Here is a 15,230-nt window from a genome sequence, read left to right as displayed (position 1 = left end):
GTTCCTGTTAAAGGAGTGGTAACCATGGCTTTAAAATCTATTTTCTTACCATTCGCATTAGCAGTCTTTCCCTCTTACCATTATATTGAAAATGATTCTGTTTCTTTCCTTGTTTTTTATGTAATTCAGGATGCAGTCATGTAGTGATTTTTCAAAGTCATTACTTTTTTAAAATGTTAGACAGAGCCTGCATGTCAAATTGACCTGAATTAAAATAAAAAATACATGTATTTTAGCACTGCCAAAGCTAGTCTTTAAAATGGTATGGCACAGCCATAATTTAGATTGAATCCAGGCCTTTATGACATGCATTGTTTCCTGGTTCTATTCAGTCAGACCTCCAGACATCCATTAAGCATACCAAGAACTGTAAGCATGTATTTATCAAAGTCATATACAGTATACAGCGCCTCTGGAAAGCAGTGAAGCATGAGTTGTATTTTTGGATTGAATCCACCACCAAGCGTGATCTCACTAGAGTGATTTATATAATCTTAGCATACCTTTTGGGCATGTAACCTAACTGTGTTTTAATTGCCTCTTCACATTGTCAAAATACTGTTGAAATGGAGTCCTAACAAATTGTATGTAACAACTTGCATTGTATTCCATGTTACCAATAACAATCCAGTTTCAAGGATTGCTTTAAAATTAATTTACTTGGCTCTCAATAGCGTTAGTAATATTATTACAAGTCAACCTTTTAAGTAAACTTAGTGTATAGCGCTGTCTTTGAAATGTGCACATTCCAAAATACAAGCAAAGAATCAAAATATATTCGACAGAAGAAAAGGGGTATCAGTGAATCTATATTTTGAGTGGTAAGAAAATGTATTTGAACCCTTAATACTCTTTTATTTCAAAGATAAAATGTCTATAAACATTTTAAAGGGAGACGTTAACACTTCGATTCAAACAAGTACAAATTGACGTGAATTTCACATGTTGCCCCTATCTATCAGGGTCGCCATGGTTACATTAGTATGCCTTGAATGGCAGGGCAATGGGAAGTCTTTGAGATAAACAGTGAAGAACGGTAGATGCAAACTCAGAGTTGAGGGCTTTGTCTAAGATATGAAAAGGAAGGCTTGCAGTCAAGGCTTCAGGAGCCGTCATCAAGGTTTTGTAAAGAGATTTTTTGTTTTGTTTTGCCCAATGCAAAAGAAGTGGAGAGAAGCTGGACCATCCTTATTTGATTAATGCAATGTGGCATCTTTCTTAAAAGAATAGTGAAAGTGAGGAAACAACCTTCTTAAATATGTAACAATTATATTTAAAATGACATTAGTTCTCTTATTCATAACAAAAATGCAGCTACCACGTTTCTTATTGTTGTGTTCCTTTTTAAATGTAAACAGCTACACTATTTGTAACACAAAAGAAATATCTAAAAGCTGTCTGCTTCTAGATACTAAAGCCTATTCTATACAAATGCATTATTCTTTGTACGTCTTTACAGACCTGATAACCACTTCTTGGAGGCAATCTGCTGTTTTCCTATGGTGTACTTCATGGCTGGAACCATTGATAAGTATGTATAAATACAGTGAAGACAGTGCAGTCTGACAAACCTTTTAACGTTACCACCATGCGATTCAATCGAGTGCTTTATTGTTGGTGCTAGAATGTAATTGGTGTATTTGCATAATCGTTTCACACACTGTTATAAAGTAATATTCCTGTATACAGTAGACACTAAATGCATCCTGAGATGAATTGCATGGTGCATTTAGTTACAGTGGGCAGTGGGAGACACAAAGTCAGTACTGGGTCTCTCTTTGCCCTCCTCTCAATATTAGTGATCAACTCTGGCAATGTAACCCAGGTTTTGATACAGTTACAGCACTTGCCTATCTAGTGTGTTTAAACTGAGATTTGAAGATGTCCTCAATTAATAACATATGCAGTGTCTGTTAGATCAGAATAGGACAAGCTGTCAAAAAATCATTTGAGGGGATATCTACAAATCCCATCTAAAAATTCTGCCGTTTCTTATCGAACCAGCCATGTAGCCTAGCTTCAAGTGAAATCTTATACTGTAATGTTACCCAAAAAATAGGTATCAGTGACAAACTAGTTGAAGACTTTGAAAAACTCCATTTACAGTGCATACAGTGAATGCACTGTCCAGGTAATCCAAATAATTCATATTCTGATTGTATTCATTTTTAATTCCACATAACATACTTCATTACAAGTATAGAAAGAAAAAAACACAGACTTTGTGGTGGACTGCACAGTCAGAACTCTATTCATTTCAATAGTTGTTAGAGGGACCCACAAATTCTGCTGAATTGTATGGAATACCGGTTTATAGAGGGGCAGGATTAAACCGTTTTTACTGTTTAGTGCTACACAATTATAGACAAGTTATTTTCTACAAAGGTCATATTTGTAACCTATCAGTTCACAAATTTCTAGAAATGTCATTTTAAAGCCAGCTGTAGGTCAAAACACTCATTATTGACGCATTTTATGAGAAAGCACATCTTTAAAGATTGCTGTTTGTATTTTTCCTGAAGCCTGGATAACCTGCTCCAGTGTGGCATCATCTACGCTGACAATCTGGTCGTAGTTGATAAGGAGAGCACCATGAGTGCTGAGGAGGACTACATGGCAGATGCTAAAACGATCGTCAATGTCCAAACTATGTTCAGGTAGGTTGTGAATTAATTCAAACCCCAGTGGTGTTGTAGGAATGTAAACTCGTGTTAATGTTCAGGCAGGAACATTTGCAGTCAGTTCCGTGCTTTGAATTGACCTCCTCCGTTTTGGGTCTCTCTTGGCACTGGCTGAGAGATGTCAATAAAAATGTTGATTCAGCCTTGTGTGCCCTGAAAGCAAGTCAGAATGCTGCGATACATACTTAAGTAAACTGTTTTTTTTTGTGTTTGTTTTTTTAATGAAATCGAAAGAGTTTCCTGACTGAAATATTACTCCACTCAAAATAACACCTGTATTTTGCAGTACTGATATTTTATTACAGTGATGTACATCATTTTTGTGAAAAAAAAAACAGACGGGTAATAAAAGATAGAATAATCTTCTTAACAAGAGGTGAGGGACTTGTATTATACCAACCGAGTACCATTTTAGGAATCAACATCTTCTGCCTCCTAGTAAATTGCAGGTATTTCTATTGTATGTTGTACAGTCTATATGTGCGCACATACTGTTTAGACTTTTATTGAATGATAGACGGATAGATAGATGCTGTAGATCTCGCATTCAGTTGTCAGCTGCCTGTCAATGTTTGCCTTTTAAAAGTGAGTAAGAGTTCTACACATGATCTCAAGAGTACGTCAGTCTCAATTCTCCATGCTTCTTTACCCAGCAGTAATAGGATGCTCGGGGGATGTTAACTGTCCTTTCCTAACCTCACCTCAGTAAATGCAGTGTCGTGTTTCCCTTCTAGGCTATTCCCTAGTCTCAGCATTATCACAGAACTCACACACCCCTCCAATATGAGGTTCATGCAGTTCAGAGCCAAGGACTGCTATTCCCTCGCGCTCTCCAAACTGGAAAAGGTGAGAGGCTTTGAAAGGAATCCAACAGTGTAAAGCATATAGAAAAAAAATAGCCCCCTAGTGTTTACTGTCATCTAGAAATACTAAAAGAGACGTAATAAATTAAGACATTGAAAAAGACGTTTAGTGGAAACGTTTGTCATTTATTCATTTTCTTTTAGTATTTATAAATGCAGTAGTTATAAATACCATTTATACTCCTACTTAAATGGCTGCTAATTGTGCCACATACAGTGCTGTGTATTTAAGCATCATCTACATGCTGCACTGAGGGACAAGAGCTTTGTATGGGAATGCTGTTGTATAATGTAAGTACCCTTAAAGAAAATGGTGATACAGTACCTTGGTACTGCATGGATTACCAGTGTTTACTGGTTGTGGATATTGTACCAATGTGGTCCCATTTTACCACTGTTACTGCCCTTGTACAAGCATTGAACCTTAGTACAAAGCCACATCACTGAATGGGCGTAATGTAGTTATATAAGTGTTCTGTGCTGTAGTGAATATATCTTTGTTTTGATTAAACACATTTAGATTATGGTGTTGAATATGGTTGTGCTAATGAGGGTTATGGGCCATATTCATTAAGCTTTATAAGTCAGAATCGGATTCACAAGCAAACGTATACAAGCTTATAAGGGTTGGGTTTGTATTGTAGGTGAGGGTGCATATAGACCCACAAGAGAGGCAAATGCTCAGAAGTTACAGAAAGGCTCTGGTTTTATTGTGATATGTGCTATGCAGCTTCTTAATTTGCCTGTGCATGTAACGTAGAGGGGCGGAGTGGATGAGGGTTATGCTCACAAGAGTGGTTTGAACTATAAAGCCTTAAAGGCTTGTAGAGCTTTAAATATTGCAAACATCACAAGGTCAAAGAAAAAACCCCAGCTTCAGAAAAACAAGCGGTGGTTATTTAAATCCATCAATCTTTATTTATATAGCTCAATTCACATCAATAAAAGATGTCGGAGCGCTTTGCATAAAATAAAATGTATAGAAATGACAAAATATATACTGTGGCAGAGTCGGGGGAGGAGAGAGGAAGATGTAGTCCTTGAGGTGAAGTACAGGACTACTTCCCCCAGAATGCCTTGGGGTTAGAATTAGAAGGCTTGTGAAGAAAGGTATTGTGAATATTATGTGTACTGTGTGTGACTGACTTGTTTTTGTAACAAGTGTTTTGGTAACCGGTCAGCCGTTTGGTTTTCTTAGCTAGGACTTGTGAAAAGTTTAGTTAGCACTCCAAAGAAAGTTAGGTTTTTGTGTTTTGTTTATTTGTGTTTGTGAATAGAAGTGCACAGAAATGTGCTAAAACTGCTGTTCTTGTGTCTGGGTCAGGTATTTCAAGGGCATTGAATTTTTGCAATGTGGCGAGATTCTATTTTTCTGTTCTTAATGTTTTGCTTTTTCCCCAGAAGGAGCGTGAAAAAGGCTCAAACCTGGCCTTCATGTTCAGACTCCCATTCGCAGCCGGCAGAGTGTTTAGCATCAGCATGCTGGATACATTGCTGTATCAGGTCAGTGAACGCATACTGCAATAACAGCAATCGTGAAAGCTGTATCCAGCATGGGTCGTATTCTTTTAACAGGATGAGCAAGGCTTTTCCTGCCACAATACAGCTGTAATACACCCCTGAGTCTTACTAACACATTGTAAGCAGCACATAGGAAAATAAAGTCACTTACTTATTGGTTACAATTCTAACTTGCACGTATATTTTTTACTTGAAACAAATTGGTAATTTATACACATGAAGATTAATTGTTACAATTGTAACCCCCCTCCCCCACAGGGCTGTTGTTTGTTCTTTAAACACCACTCACACAGGGGTCTGGGGATTTTTTACAGGGTCTCGGTTTATTCACCAAAAATATAGTTAGGAAAGAAAGGTTGAAGAGAGGTATACAAGGGAAAGGGAATAGAGTAGGTACAGATAGAAATGCTGAAGTGAATAATCTTATTCAAAGCAAGAGGGTGGTGGTGGCCTCTGTAAGAAACACACACAATATCATCAGGGGCCTGCCGCCTCCACACGGGTTACAGCATAGCTTGGCAACAGTACAATTTAATATGTTTTATACAAAACACCATATTTTACTTAACGAACAATAACGGAATCTTTGTTATATTACGTGAAAGTATACACACCTGCCATTTTGCTTTTTCAGGATTCCAGTCAATCTGCACAACAGGTGCTTCGTGATGCAGCTATCTCTCCATCCAGAGATTCTCATGCTCTGCCAAACCCCTTATAACTCAGCGCCTTAAAGGGATAGTCCGGCATTTGGCTGATTTTTATATATAACCACTCCCTTTTAACCACCCGGTTACACAGTTATTAAAGCAGTGGCGAGTACTTTATTATTTTCTGTTCAGGTAGTAAAACGAAGCCTGTCATTCTCTCAGCTCAGTGCTGTGGTATAACTGCAGGTGTCTCTTTTTAAAGTACAACAGTGCCTTCTAGTGTTTCGTCTTTGTAACAGCAGTATCTCCTAAACAGTAGTGCTTTGTGGCAAGCTGTTTAAGAGCTTGTTTTTGAGTGAACTAGGACTTGTGTTCAAAAATCTAAACAGAAGTCTTATAACTATGTTTAGAAAAAAATATTATGTTGTATCCTTGTTATGCTATTTCTTTTAATAATTAAAACAACTGACACACACGGCATTAAATATCATACATTCAGTATGCATTATGGATGCAAATTCATATTTGAAACATTTTATTGAGACGTAACTTGCCCACATATTGCAGTACATTTGAAATGTGTGTATTAACATTACCTTTTTGTTGTTTTGTTTGAATGAAGTCATTCGTGAAGGATTACATGATACCTATAGCAAGGTTATTACTGGGCCTTGACACAACCCCAGGGTCAGGATACCTGTGTGCTGTGAGTATACAGTGCTTTGCAATTTAGTTCTGTGACGACTAATGAATAAAGGAAACTTGGTAGTTAGAGTAGATGTAATTCCATCACATATCTTAAAACAAAGCTTAGAAATGTCCTGCATTCTGAATGGCACCTAACATTCCAATGCTGTCTGGTTAAAAGAGAACAACCAATGATTTCAATCTCTGCATAAATGTAGCATTTTAGTGATTTATACTTAGTAGTTCTCAGTGTGTTTATAATTGTGTGTCAGTCCTACCCACACCTTCTCATGTGTTATCTCACTTCCAAATTTGAGCTCAAAACACATCTTTGATTTGGCCTTTCACTAGCGAGCAGCTTGGATCTCTTTTGGCTTGCTGTTTATTTTTATAATGCAGAAGGACGCTATATAAATGAAACTGGTATGGTGTATATATAACATAATGCAAAATAAATGAAATGCATAAAATATGGTACATGTTGGCCCATCATATTCTATATAATGTAATTGTGTGCTAGTATAATGCTTACATTAGCTTGAATATTACAGTCAAAATATGTGCTTATGTTGACAAACACACCTGTACAACATATTTAACCAACTATAAAACCTCGATTTTGTTTTGGTACTTAACTGATGTTCTTTTGATTTATTGTTTTAATCAGATGAAGATCACAGAAGATGATTTGTGGATTAGAACATATGGCAGGTTATTCCAAAAGCTGTGCTCATCCAGTGCTGAAATTGCCATTGGCATGTACAGGACAGAATCCCATATGTTTGCAACATCTGAGGTACGATACTATATAGGCTCGTGTTTGTTTTTCAGCATTTATGTAGAAAATGTTTGCAGTGCACCACGTTCTTCTCAATTTTACAAGGGGGCAGACTTTGCTGACAGCCTAATTTGTTTGCATTCCCCAAAGAGAACTCTGTGGAGCTTTCTCTCGTCTTAAAACCTGCTTGCCACATTGTGAGCCAGATAGACACCTGCCACATCATTGTCAATAGGGTGTCGGGCCATCATAGGCAACCAGGGAACGTTTTTTGAAGGGCATTTCAATAGGGCTGAGTTTCAATAGTTCGAAAATATGTAGCAAACTTTATAATGCCATAACTTGTTTCTGTTTGATACAACATTTGGTATTTATGTTCAGAACTATACAAGTTTAGTTTTTCAGTGTAATATTGGGCTTGAGGTTTTCTTCCATGTGTATAGCAAGCTGAAGGAGTTTGTGTTGGTTATCCATTTTCTTTCTTTTTTTTTATGATCTATATCAAGTATTGTATTGTCACTTTAGAAACTTTTATTTCATTTTGATATGTGTAACTTGGTTGTAATCCTTACAGAACAGGAGTTATAAAATGCAAGTAGGGAAAAATGTTGATTTAACACAATAGGTCTGCAGGGTGTTTAAATAGTTCTGGAGGGATATGTGAACCTTTCTCAGTAATGACCAGGGTAGAAATCTTAGGAACTTTTAAGGTCCTTTGTGAAACATCAGTAACATATCCAGTCTTCACAATAGCCAACTAAGGTTATGTCCACATTACATAACTGATCTCGAGAACCGTTCTAATTAATCCAGCTCAAAGCGCCCACACTGAAGTATTGTTTCATGTTTAGTCAGGCTTAATGGGTACAAACACTATTAAAATAGTTTGGTTACAGTATATGGATATGAATATGGAGCCCATTCCCACGGAAGACATAGTGCTTCTCAGCATGAACATGCCTTGATTTTGGCATCTGACCACGTCGCTCCACGATCCACCATTTTACAACAGAAGCCTCAAAAGTGGTATACAGTGAAGCTGCATTGATCGTCGTTCTCATCTCTTTCAGGCTCCTGTTCTGAGTATTTGCCCTGCCTGATGCAATCTAATTTAGACCTGGTTCTCGAGTGCAGTTTTAAATGCTCTGTAGTGTAGATGCTAACCGTATTTAGCTCTTAAGCCTGTTTAAAATTGTCTAAGTGCCTATGCTTTTTGTTCAAACGCTGTATCAATCTCAACCCATTGCGGGCAAAACTTTTTGCGCACTTTTCATTTTGCATATACTGTGCATATGCGTTATTTATATTATTTTCCTTTTCAGTCACAAGACATTGGTCCACAGGTAAGCATACATCAACACTTCATGTTTTATATTGAATGTTTGATGCATGCTTGAAAATCATTTTTAGACGCCTTGAACGGAACCTCTTTTTGTACCCTGGGTGAAATGACTCATCGTGCATCGGTGAATAGTGCTACTCCCTTACATGATGGGTAGCATGGTACAGAGGTTGTGTACCGTCATGCGTGACCAAAAGCACAATTAACATAACTCTACTTAAACATGAATGTGATTTTATAGTTGGCATGAATACATGCTCCTTTTTGTCTCATTTTAAGTTTTGCCTTTTAAAGTCAAAGAAAACCCCAGATGTCAAGTAAAATTAAGAACAAGCATTAACTCAAAACAAATCCGTGTATTCTATAACCTTTTTAATATTAATTATGTGATATGAGCTTGTCATGGCTTCTTCACTGCAAGACTATGCGAGAATGCGACGTTCATACAGCCCTAGACCGATGTCACTCTGTAATGTACTTGTGATACGTTTTCATTTTAACATAGAAGGGTTAAGTTACATTTTACATTAAAATATAAAGCTTCAGTGTTGATCTTCAAGTTGTGAGAACGCCACAGAATACCTTGTGGACACATCAGTGATTTTTTTTTTATTTCATTCACCACACAAATACTATGGGGTAACCTAACGACTGTTCTATTGTGTTTCAGTAAGTATATAACAGGACTACATATGGATGCAGGGTTTTCTTTGGCTTCAACATAAGTCCATTCTTAATGATCATTTTATTTCCTTACCCTTCGCACAAAGAAATTTCCCATCAGAACAATCATGTGTGTTGTAATATGTATTGTATTGTGGCCTGCGTATTGTGATGTGTACCAAATTGTGAGTTTCCATCTGCACCATGAAACCAGTCTGTGAAACTGTCATCTCATTATAAACTCAAACTGGGGCTGCCACTGGTTCTATCTGCAGTCTACTATCAAATCTGCATCCTGACAAGTCAGGATCACAGCGGCGTGGTGTGCAGGGTGAGTCATACAGTGCAGGTTGGTATCCTGGCTGTGTGGAGTCACCGGTCTTCGCTGGGGACTCCGAAGGAAGAGTCGCATTGGCTCTGGTGCTCCTGTGGGTTAGGGAGGTAATACCAGCAGGGAATGCTTCTCATCGCGCTACAGCGAACCCTGAGCTGTGACGTCAGGCTGTAGTGCCCAATAAGTTAAAGAGAAATGTGTTGCATTCCTGTAAAGCAATCCTCCTCTGTTACTACCAATACTCTTATTTCAATTAAAGAGAATAACTGCGGTATAGGCCATAATCGCAGCACCAAAGACTATTCCTGCTTAGGGTTGCCACCTGTCCCTGTTTTCCCTGGATCCCGGTTTTGAGGAAGGTGTCCCAGGATTTCAGTATGCTTCCCGGATCACTGAAAGATCCTGGTTTTTAATCTTATCCCGTTTTAACCCTTTTCTTTAATAAAGTCCCAGATCTCCATCAATGTTGAGGAGTGTGAGGACACAAAGGACGTGAAAGAACCGTGGAACCAAAAAGGCAGCCACAGGAACTCCACCTCCAGTGACCAATCGGATCACCCGTTACTGAGGAAGAAGAGCATGCAGTGGGCACGGCGACTGAGCAGGAAAGGAAACAAGCAGACGAGTAAAACGGAGCGAATCAGCCAGCAGAGACTGAATCTGTACCGCCGCTCAGAGAGACAGGAGCTTTCTGAGCTGGTGAAAAACAGAATGAAGCACCTGGGTTTGCCGACCACAGGTTACGGTAAGTAATGCTCTTCAACCACTAACGGTCATTAGATCTCATTTGCACCAGCAAGTACTGTAAAACAAGAACTATCTACATCTACACGGTAAGAAAATAATTCTGGTTTTAGGTACCTCCTGAGATCGTCTCAGCAAATCAGTTTCCAAGTAGAGTAGTCATTATCCCACTGTAAGATGCCTTCTAAAACAGGACTATAAAGTCTTGTATCTCGCTGAAACAGCAACTTAAATTTCAGGCAGCCCAAGCAATCCTGACCAAAATAGAACCTAAAAAAACACATTTAAAACATGTCTTCATGCACAGAAACATGTGTGATTTATAAAAGCATTAAGTCCCCTGCAACAGCCATTAACTGTAGGTGATTTACTTTTTCTTCCGTTGAGGAAACCTAACTGTCATCACAGTCGATTATCTGGCAGGTAATGACTATTGCATCGGGCATCATTGCTTAATAAGAAGGCTTTGTACTAGTAATGAAATACATTTTAAAATATAATCAGATATATCCAGTATTACTACTGTACCCTCACTGCCTACTTCGCTCTCCTGATAAAGAAATTTACTAGACAGTGTAAATTTTAAACATTCTTGACAGTGTAAAATGTAAACATTTTTGTTTTACAGTATTTCATTTCTATTAACGCAGTTTTGTTCCCTGATATCTTTAATGAAAATGTTATCCTTCTCTTAATATCAGTCAATGGTTGAGACTATGAGTATTTTCCTTTAGCGGCAATAACAAACGTGCGTGTCGAAACTTCATTGCGAGCCGAGCAGAAAAAGCAGCCGGAATCAAGAAATCAAAATCTATTGAGGTCATGTGGTCTTCATAGTTCAAAGGTTATTTTAGCTCCAGTGAGTGTCTGTAAAATGAATTGTATGAATAGTGTAGTACACATTTTATTTAAGAAAATAAAATCTGTATTTTTGGCATTGCTATTGATACTTTTTAACACTGCAAATCGACTCTGCTTGTTCAGGGGGGCTCCAATAAATGTGAACCAGCATGGAGGAGAGGGGGGGACTAGATCATGTTGCACCTGGAGAGACCTTTTAAAGGGAACACATTTCTGCAAAATGAAATGTTTGACTCCACGGTGATAAGGAGTGACCTGAAGCTAATACAGAGGAGACTGGTGTAGTTACTACACCTTTAGGTTGCTTTTAACATGCTTGGATACATAACAACATATTTTTGTAAAGTGTTTTAAAGTACCTGTGAATCATCCTAGATTGCATGAACCACTACAGAGACATGACATGAACATGGCTGTCCTCTACCTGGCTGATTTAATGGTCCAGAGATTATCTACTTGCTCCCCCTGCTGCTCCGCTGTTTCTTCTTTCCTGCCATCTCCTCTCACGATTGCATTTAGATGTCCTCTCCCCTCTGCTCTTGAACTGCGGTTATCACTGCTAGCTGATTTTTTTTCTTTCTTTTTCTCTTTCTCTCCCTCTCTCCTGTGTGTTTGTGCGTTTTCCTCTGTGGTCTGTAGAGGATGTAGCAAATTTAACTGCCAGCGATGTGATGAATCGGGTAAACCTAGGATATTTGCAAGGTAATTCCCCACCTGGGGAACAGAGAGGTATCAAAAGCACACTCAATAAGGACATAATGCCAGCTCCAAACAAACAAGAGGAGAGTTTTGTAGTCTCACAGGCCAGATTGTACTCAACAATATTTTGTGAAAATCAATTCGCCTCATCTACCAAAATGTAACAGCCCCACAAAACCCAGTATCTTAAGCTAGTTCTCTATTACTGTTTACTATTAGTATGTTGATAAAATGGTAATAAAGTAATTGTATACTGTAATAGACACTTACATTACTACAATTAAAAATTTAAATGAGGTTTTTTTTTTCTGTAACGTATAGTTACTGCACAGCTAAAAATGTATTTACAGTACAGTTAAATTTAGTCTTATAACTGATGTGGTTTTATCACATAGTCTGGTAAATCCTAAGCACTATCTTTTATGTTAAAAAAAAAAGTCATATATAATTACAAACCTTTCTCTCGCCTGACACAATGTACTTTTTTAAATGATCATTTTTTTTACATTCAGCTGTGGAAACAGTTGTAGTGCCATTGTCAATACTATGACCAAAACATACATTCTAGTAATGATTTTTTTCTACAGTTTTGATTATCAGATGTGGAAGCACCCAAACCATTTTTATATGTTTTCTCTTTACAAAACTATCCTGACAAGAAGTGTGTGTCCTGTAGTTCAGAAGTCCTGACAGATTAGAAACCCAGTTTGAATAGCGTGCGTGTATTTATAACAGTCACGTTACATGTGTTTGTTTTACAGCTGGCATTTATTTAAGTGTGCTTGGGAGTGGTTTTGACACAAAACCAGGCCTGAAATGTGGTTTCATGGAAGTTGTATTCCCACTATATTGCCTTATTTTATTTTATTTATTTATTGTTAATATATATTGTTCAGTTTAGTAAGCTTAAGGCAGTGAGAAAGGTTCTAATTATAAAACAATTAATAAGAGAAGATAGATAAGATGGGGTATATTTAACTGATCTAAACTGTCCCTCCATAAATAACTTAAAGAAGGGGACTTTAAAAAGTAGTGCAATACCATGCTGGGTCCTACTTTAATACTGAAACAGTGACAGTATGTAGACCTGCCACTGTTTCATTGAACAGAGCCCAATAGAGTTTTACTGCCCCCATCTCAAGAATACAAAATACACCTTTATCTAACTATAAGAAATCGCATGGCAACAGTACTAGCAAGCGGTCCCTTCTACACATTTCCAGTAACAATTCATCACATACTTTACACTGAGGGAAACGCTATTTGCAGTTGGAAGAAGTGTGTCTGTACAGTGCTCAGAGAAGCACATGGCTCATTTAACTCTGTGTGATGTTTTGCACACCAGCTATTTCAATCAATACTTCCTCCACTGTCAAAAACTATTTTGGCAATAAAACTGCATCAGATCTTGGATCGTTATCAAAGCAACACATTAAAATGGATTTTCCTTCAAGTTGTCCAGTAGTAATCAAAGAGAAAAGTCTTACTTACAGTACTATAAGAAACAGTGGCATACTCAATGGAAGACCAATTTATTTTTCCATTGGGTTACATAACAGACAAATACTTTGAAATAAGGCAATATAGTCTGCCTGTTAAAAGAACAACAAGTGATGTTGCATGTTGCCAGGGAAACGAACAACCTCCATGGAGCAGGAGTACCTGCCTGAGGTCAGGTAATTCTGAACCACAAATTACTGTTCTTAAAACTGGACGAGGGTGGAGGGCGATGCAGAATCACAAGGTGCTTCTTAACTCTCTCCTTCCTGCTTGCATCCTCTTTCAAAGCATTCAAGCATTTTATTACAGACGTCTATCCTCTGAGACAGTGTATGCATTCCAAGGTACAGTACAGCTCAATCCACTGGTACGGCATGCAGATTGCACCTGGGAGTTGGAGTGGATGGGTGGAATCAAACAAAACAGGAACCATAGAAAAGTGTAATGCAGTGTATATCCTGTCCGTTTGGAAGCTACAGACCGCTTACTGTACTGTAGGAAGGTGTATTGCAAGCATGCTGTTGCATTAGTCTATACGACTACAGCATTTCTATGTCCTTGTTTCTAGAATCCTTGAAATAGGACTGAAACAACGTTTTATTTAAAAGCTGCATCATTGAAAAGCAATAAAATGTTGTTTTATTTGAATTTAAAATAAATAGTTTAAACCTTTTTATATATATATATATATATATATATATATATATATATATATATATATATATATATATTTATTTTGCTTAGCATGTTTCATTCATTACATTAAACCCATTCTTTGAACATGCAATGACATTTTGCTAAATCATATCTCTATCAAGCTAATATTTTCGAGCAAGTAGTTTCATGTTACATTTTCTGTCCCCTTACTTTTTTTATGATCACTATAATTGTTAATGTTTCCAGCTGGGAATGTATTTCTCTTGCTGTGTACACTTACATTACAATGTTATTTTTTTGCTTTAGTTTTAATGCTGATAGTTTTATATCTATATATCTGTGCTGGATAAGGTGTTCCCAGCAATAGGGGGCTCAAAGACTCAATATTATTACAGTAAACTCTGTAACTGATGACTTTCCAAAACCCCAACAACACAAATTGGAAATGCAATAGTTGCATGGAGACTGTAATAATGCTACAGGTACCAGTACCAATACAGTGTAGACCTACATAGTTAACAGGGTGTCAGATGTTTGCAGGTGTGTTTCTCTGCTTGTGCTTACGTAATAATGAGGCCCTCTGACATTTACATTTACACTCACAAGCAAAGTATCAAAAACAAATAAGCTGACAGGACAGGGTCCCAGCTGGTTAGGATCAGTGAGAATCAACTATATTTAACTCTCAGTTGCTGTTACTGGGGTAACAATGAAAATAGCCCGTAAACACTATTGGGCCTATCCTCAAAGAATTGTACTCCAGGCTGTAATTGACTGTTTATTTTCAAAACTAGAGCCACTGAGCAGTTTATTGCAAGGGCTGTTAAATAGCAACTTGTTGTGGAATAGCCACTTCTCGTAACAGATGTCTTCATAGTGTTACTTGCATTCACTTTTTAGTTTTTTTTTTTTTTTTTTTAATTTAAAGCAACCCTTTGGCCTCAGTAGAGCTCTCAGAATCATGTCTAATCTTTAAGTACACCAGAGTGTCACCATTAACCTAGTGAATGGAAGAAATAACACGTACAGTATAACACATTTTTACATAAGAACAGCTGAATGGCTACTTTCTGTATGTGGAAGCTGAGCTAATTCTAAGACCTCTGCTACTGCCACAGGTAGGCATTTAATTCAGAGTTTAAAAATATTACCAGGGTGTGGAAATAACAAAAGAAAAGATTACAAAGGCAATCTAAAAACCAATGAGAACAGTGCATTAATTAAGATACCAAGTTGCTCTTAACTTATTT

The 15,230-nt window shown here is 37.5% G+C and overlaps 1 protein-coding gene across 5 annotated transcripts in view; it reads left to right on the top strand.

The window, feature by feature from the left end:
- Positions 1-15,230, top strand: part of LOC117396751 (potassium channel subfamily T member 1) — a 136,814-nt gene that overhangs the window by 113,386 nt on the left and 8,198 nt on the right. For 4 of the 5 annotated variants that reach the window (XM_058987045.1, XM_058987046.1, XM_058987048.1 and 1 more), the window contains 9 exons: positions 1,460-1,531; positions 2,523-2,657; positions 3,416-3,527; positions 4,946-5,047; positions 6,338-6,421; positions 7,070-7,198; positions 8,503-8,523; positions 9,967-10,264; positions 11,764-11,826. In XM_058987045.1, the coding sequence (XP_058843028.1) occupies positions 1,460-1,531; positions 2,523-2,657; positions 3,416-3,527; positions 4,946-5,047; positions 6,338-6,421; positions 7,070-7,198; positions 8,503-8,523; positions 9,967-10,264; positions 11,764-11,826 (1,016 nt within the window). The remainder of the gene's footprint in view (positions 1-1,459; positions 1,532-2,522; positions 2,658-3,415; positions 3,528-4,945; positions 5,048-6,337; positions 6,422-7,069; positions 7,199-8,502; positions 8,524-9,966; positions 10,265-11,763; positions 11,827-15,230) is intronic. The other variant, XM_058987047.1, reaches the window with a different exon arrangement.

The sequence above is a fragment of the Acipenser ruthenus genome, chromosome 15, assembly GCF_902713425.1.
Source record: "Acipenser ruthenus chromosome 15, fAciRut3.2 maternal haplotype, whole genome shotgun sequence".
NCBI lineage: Eukaryota > Metazoa > Chordata > Actinopteri > Acipenseriformes > Acipenseridae > Acipenser > Acipenser ruthenus.
This window is presented reverse-complemented; position numbering and strand designations above follow the sequence as displayed.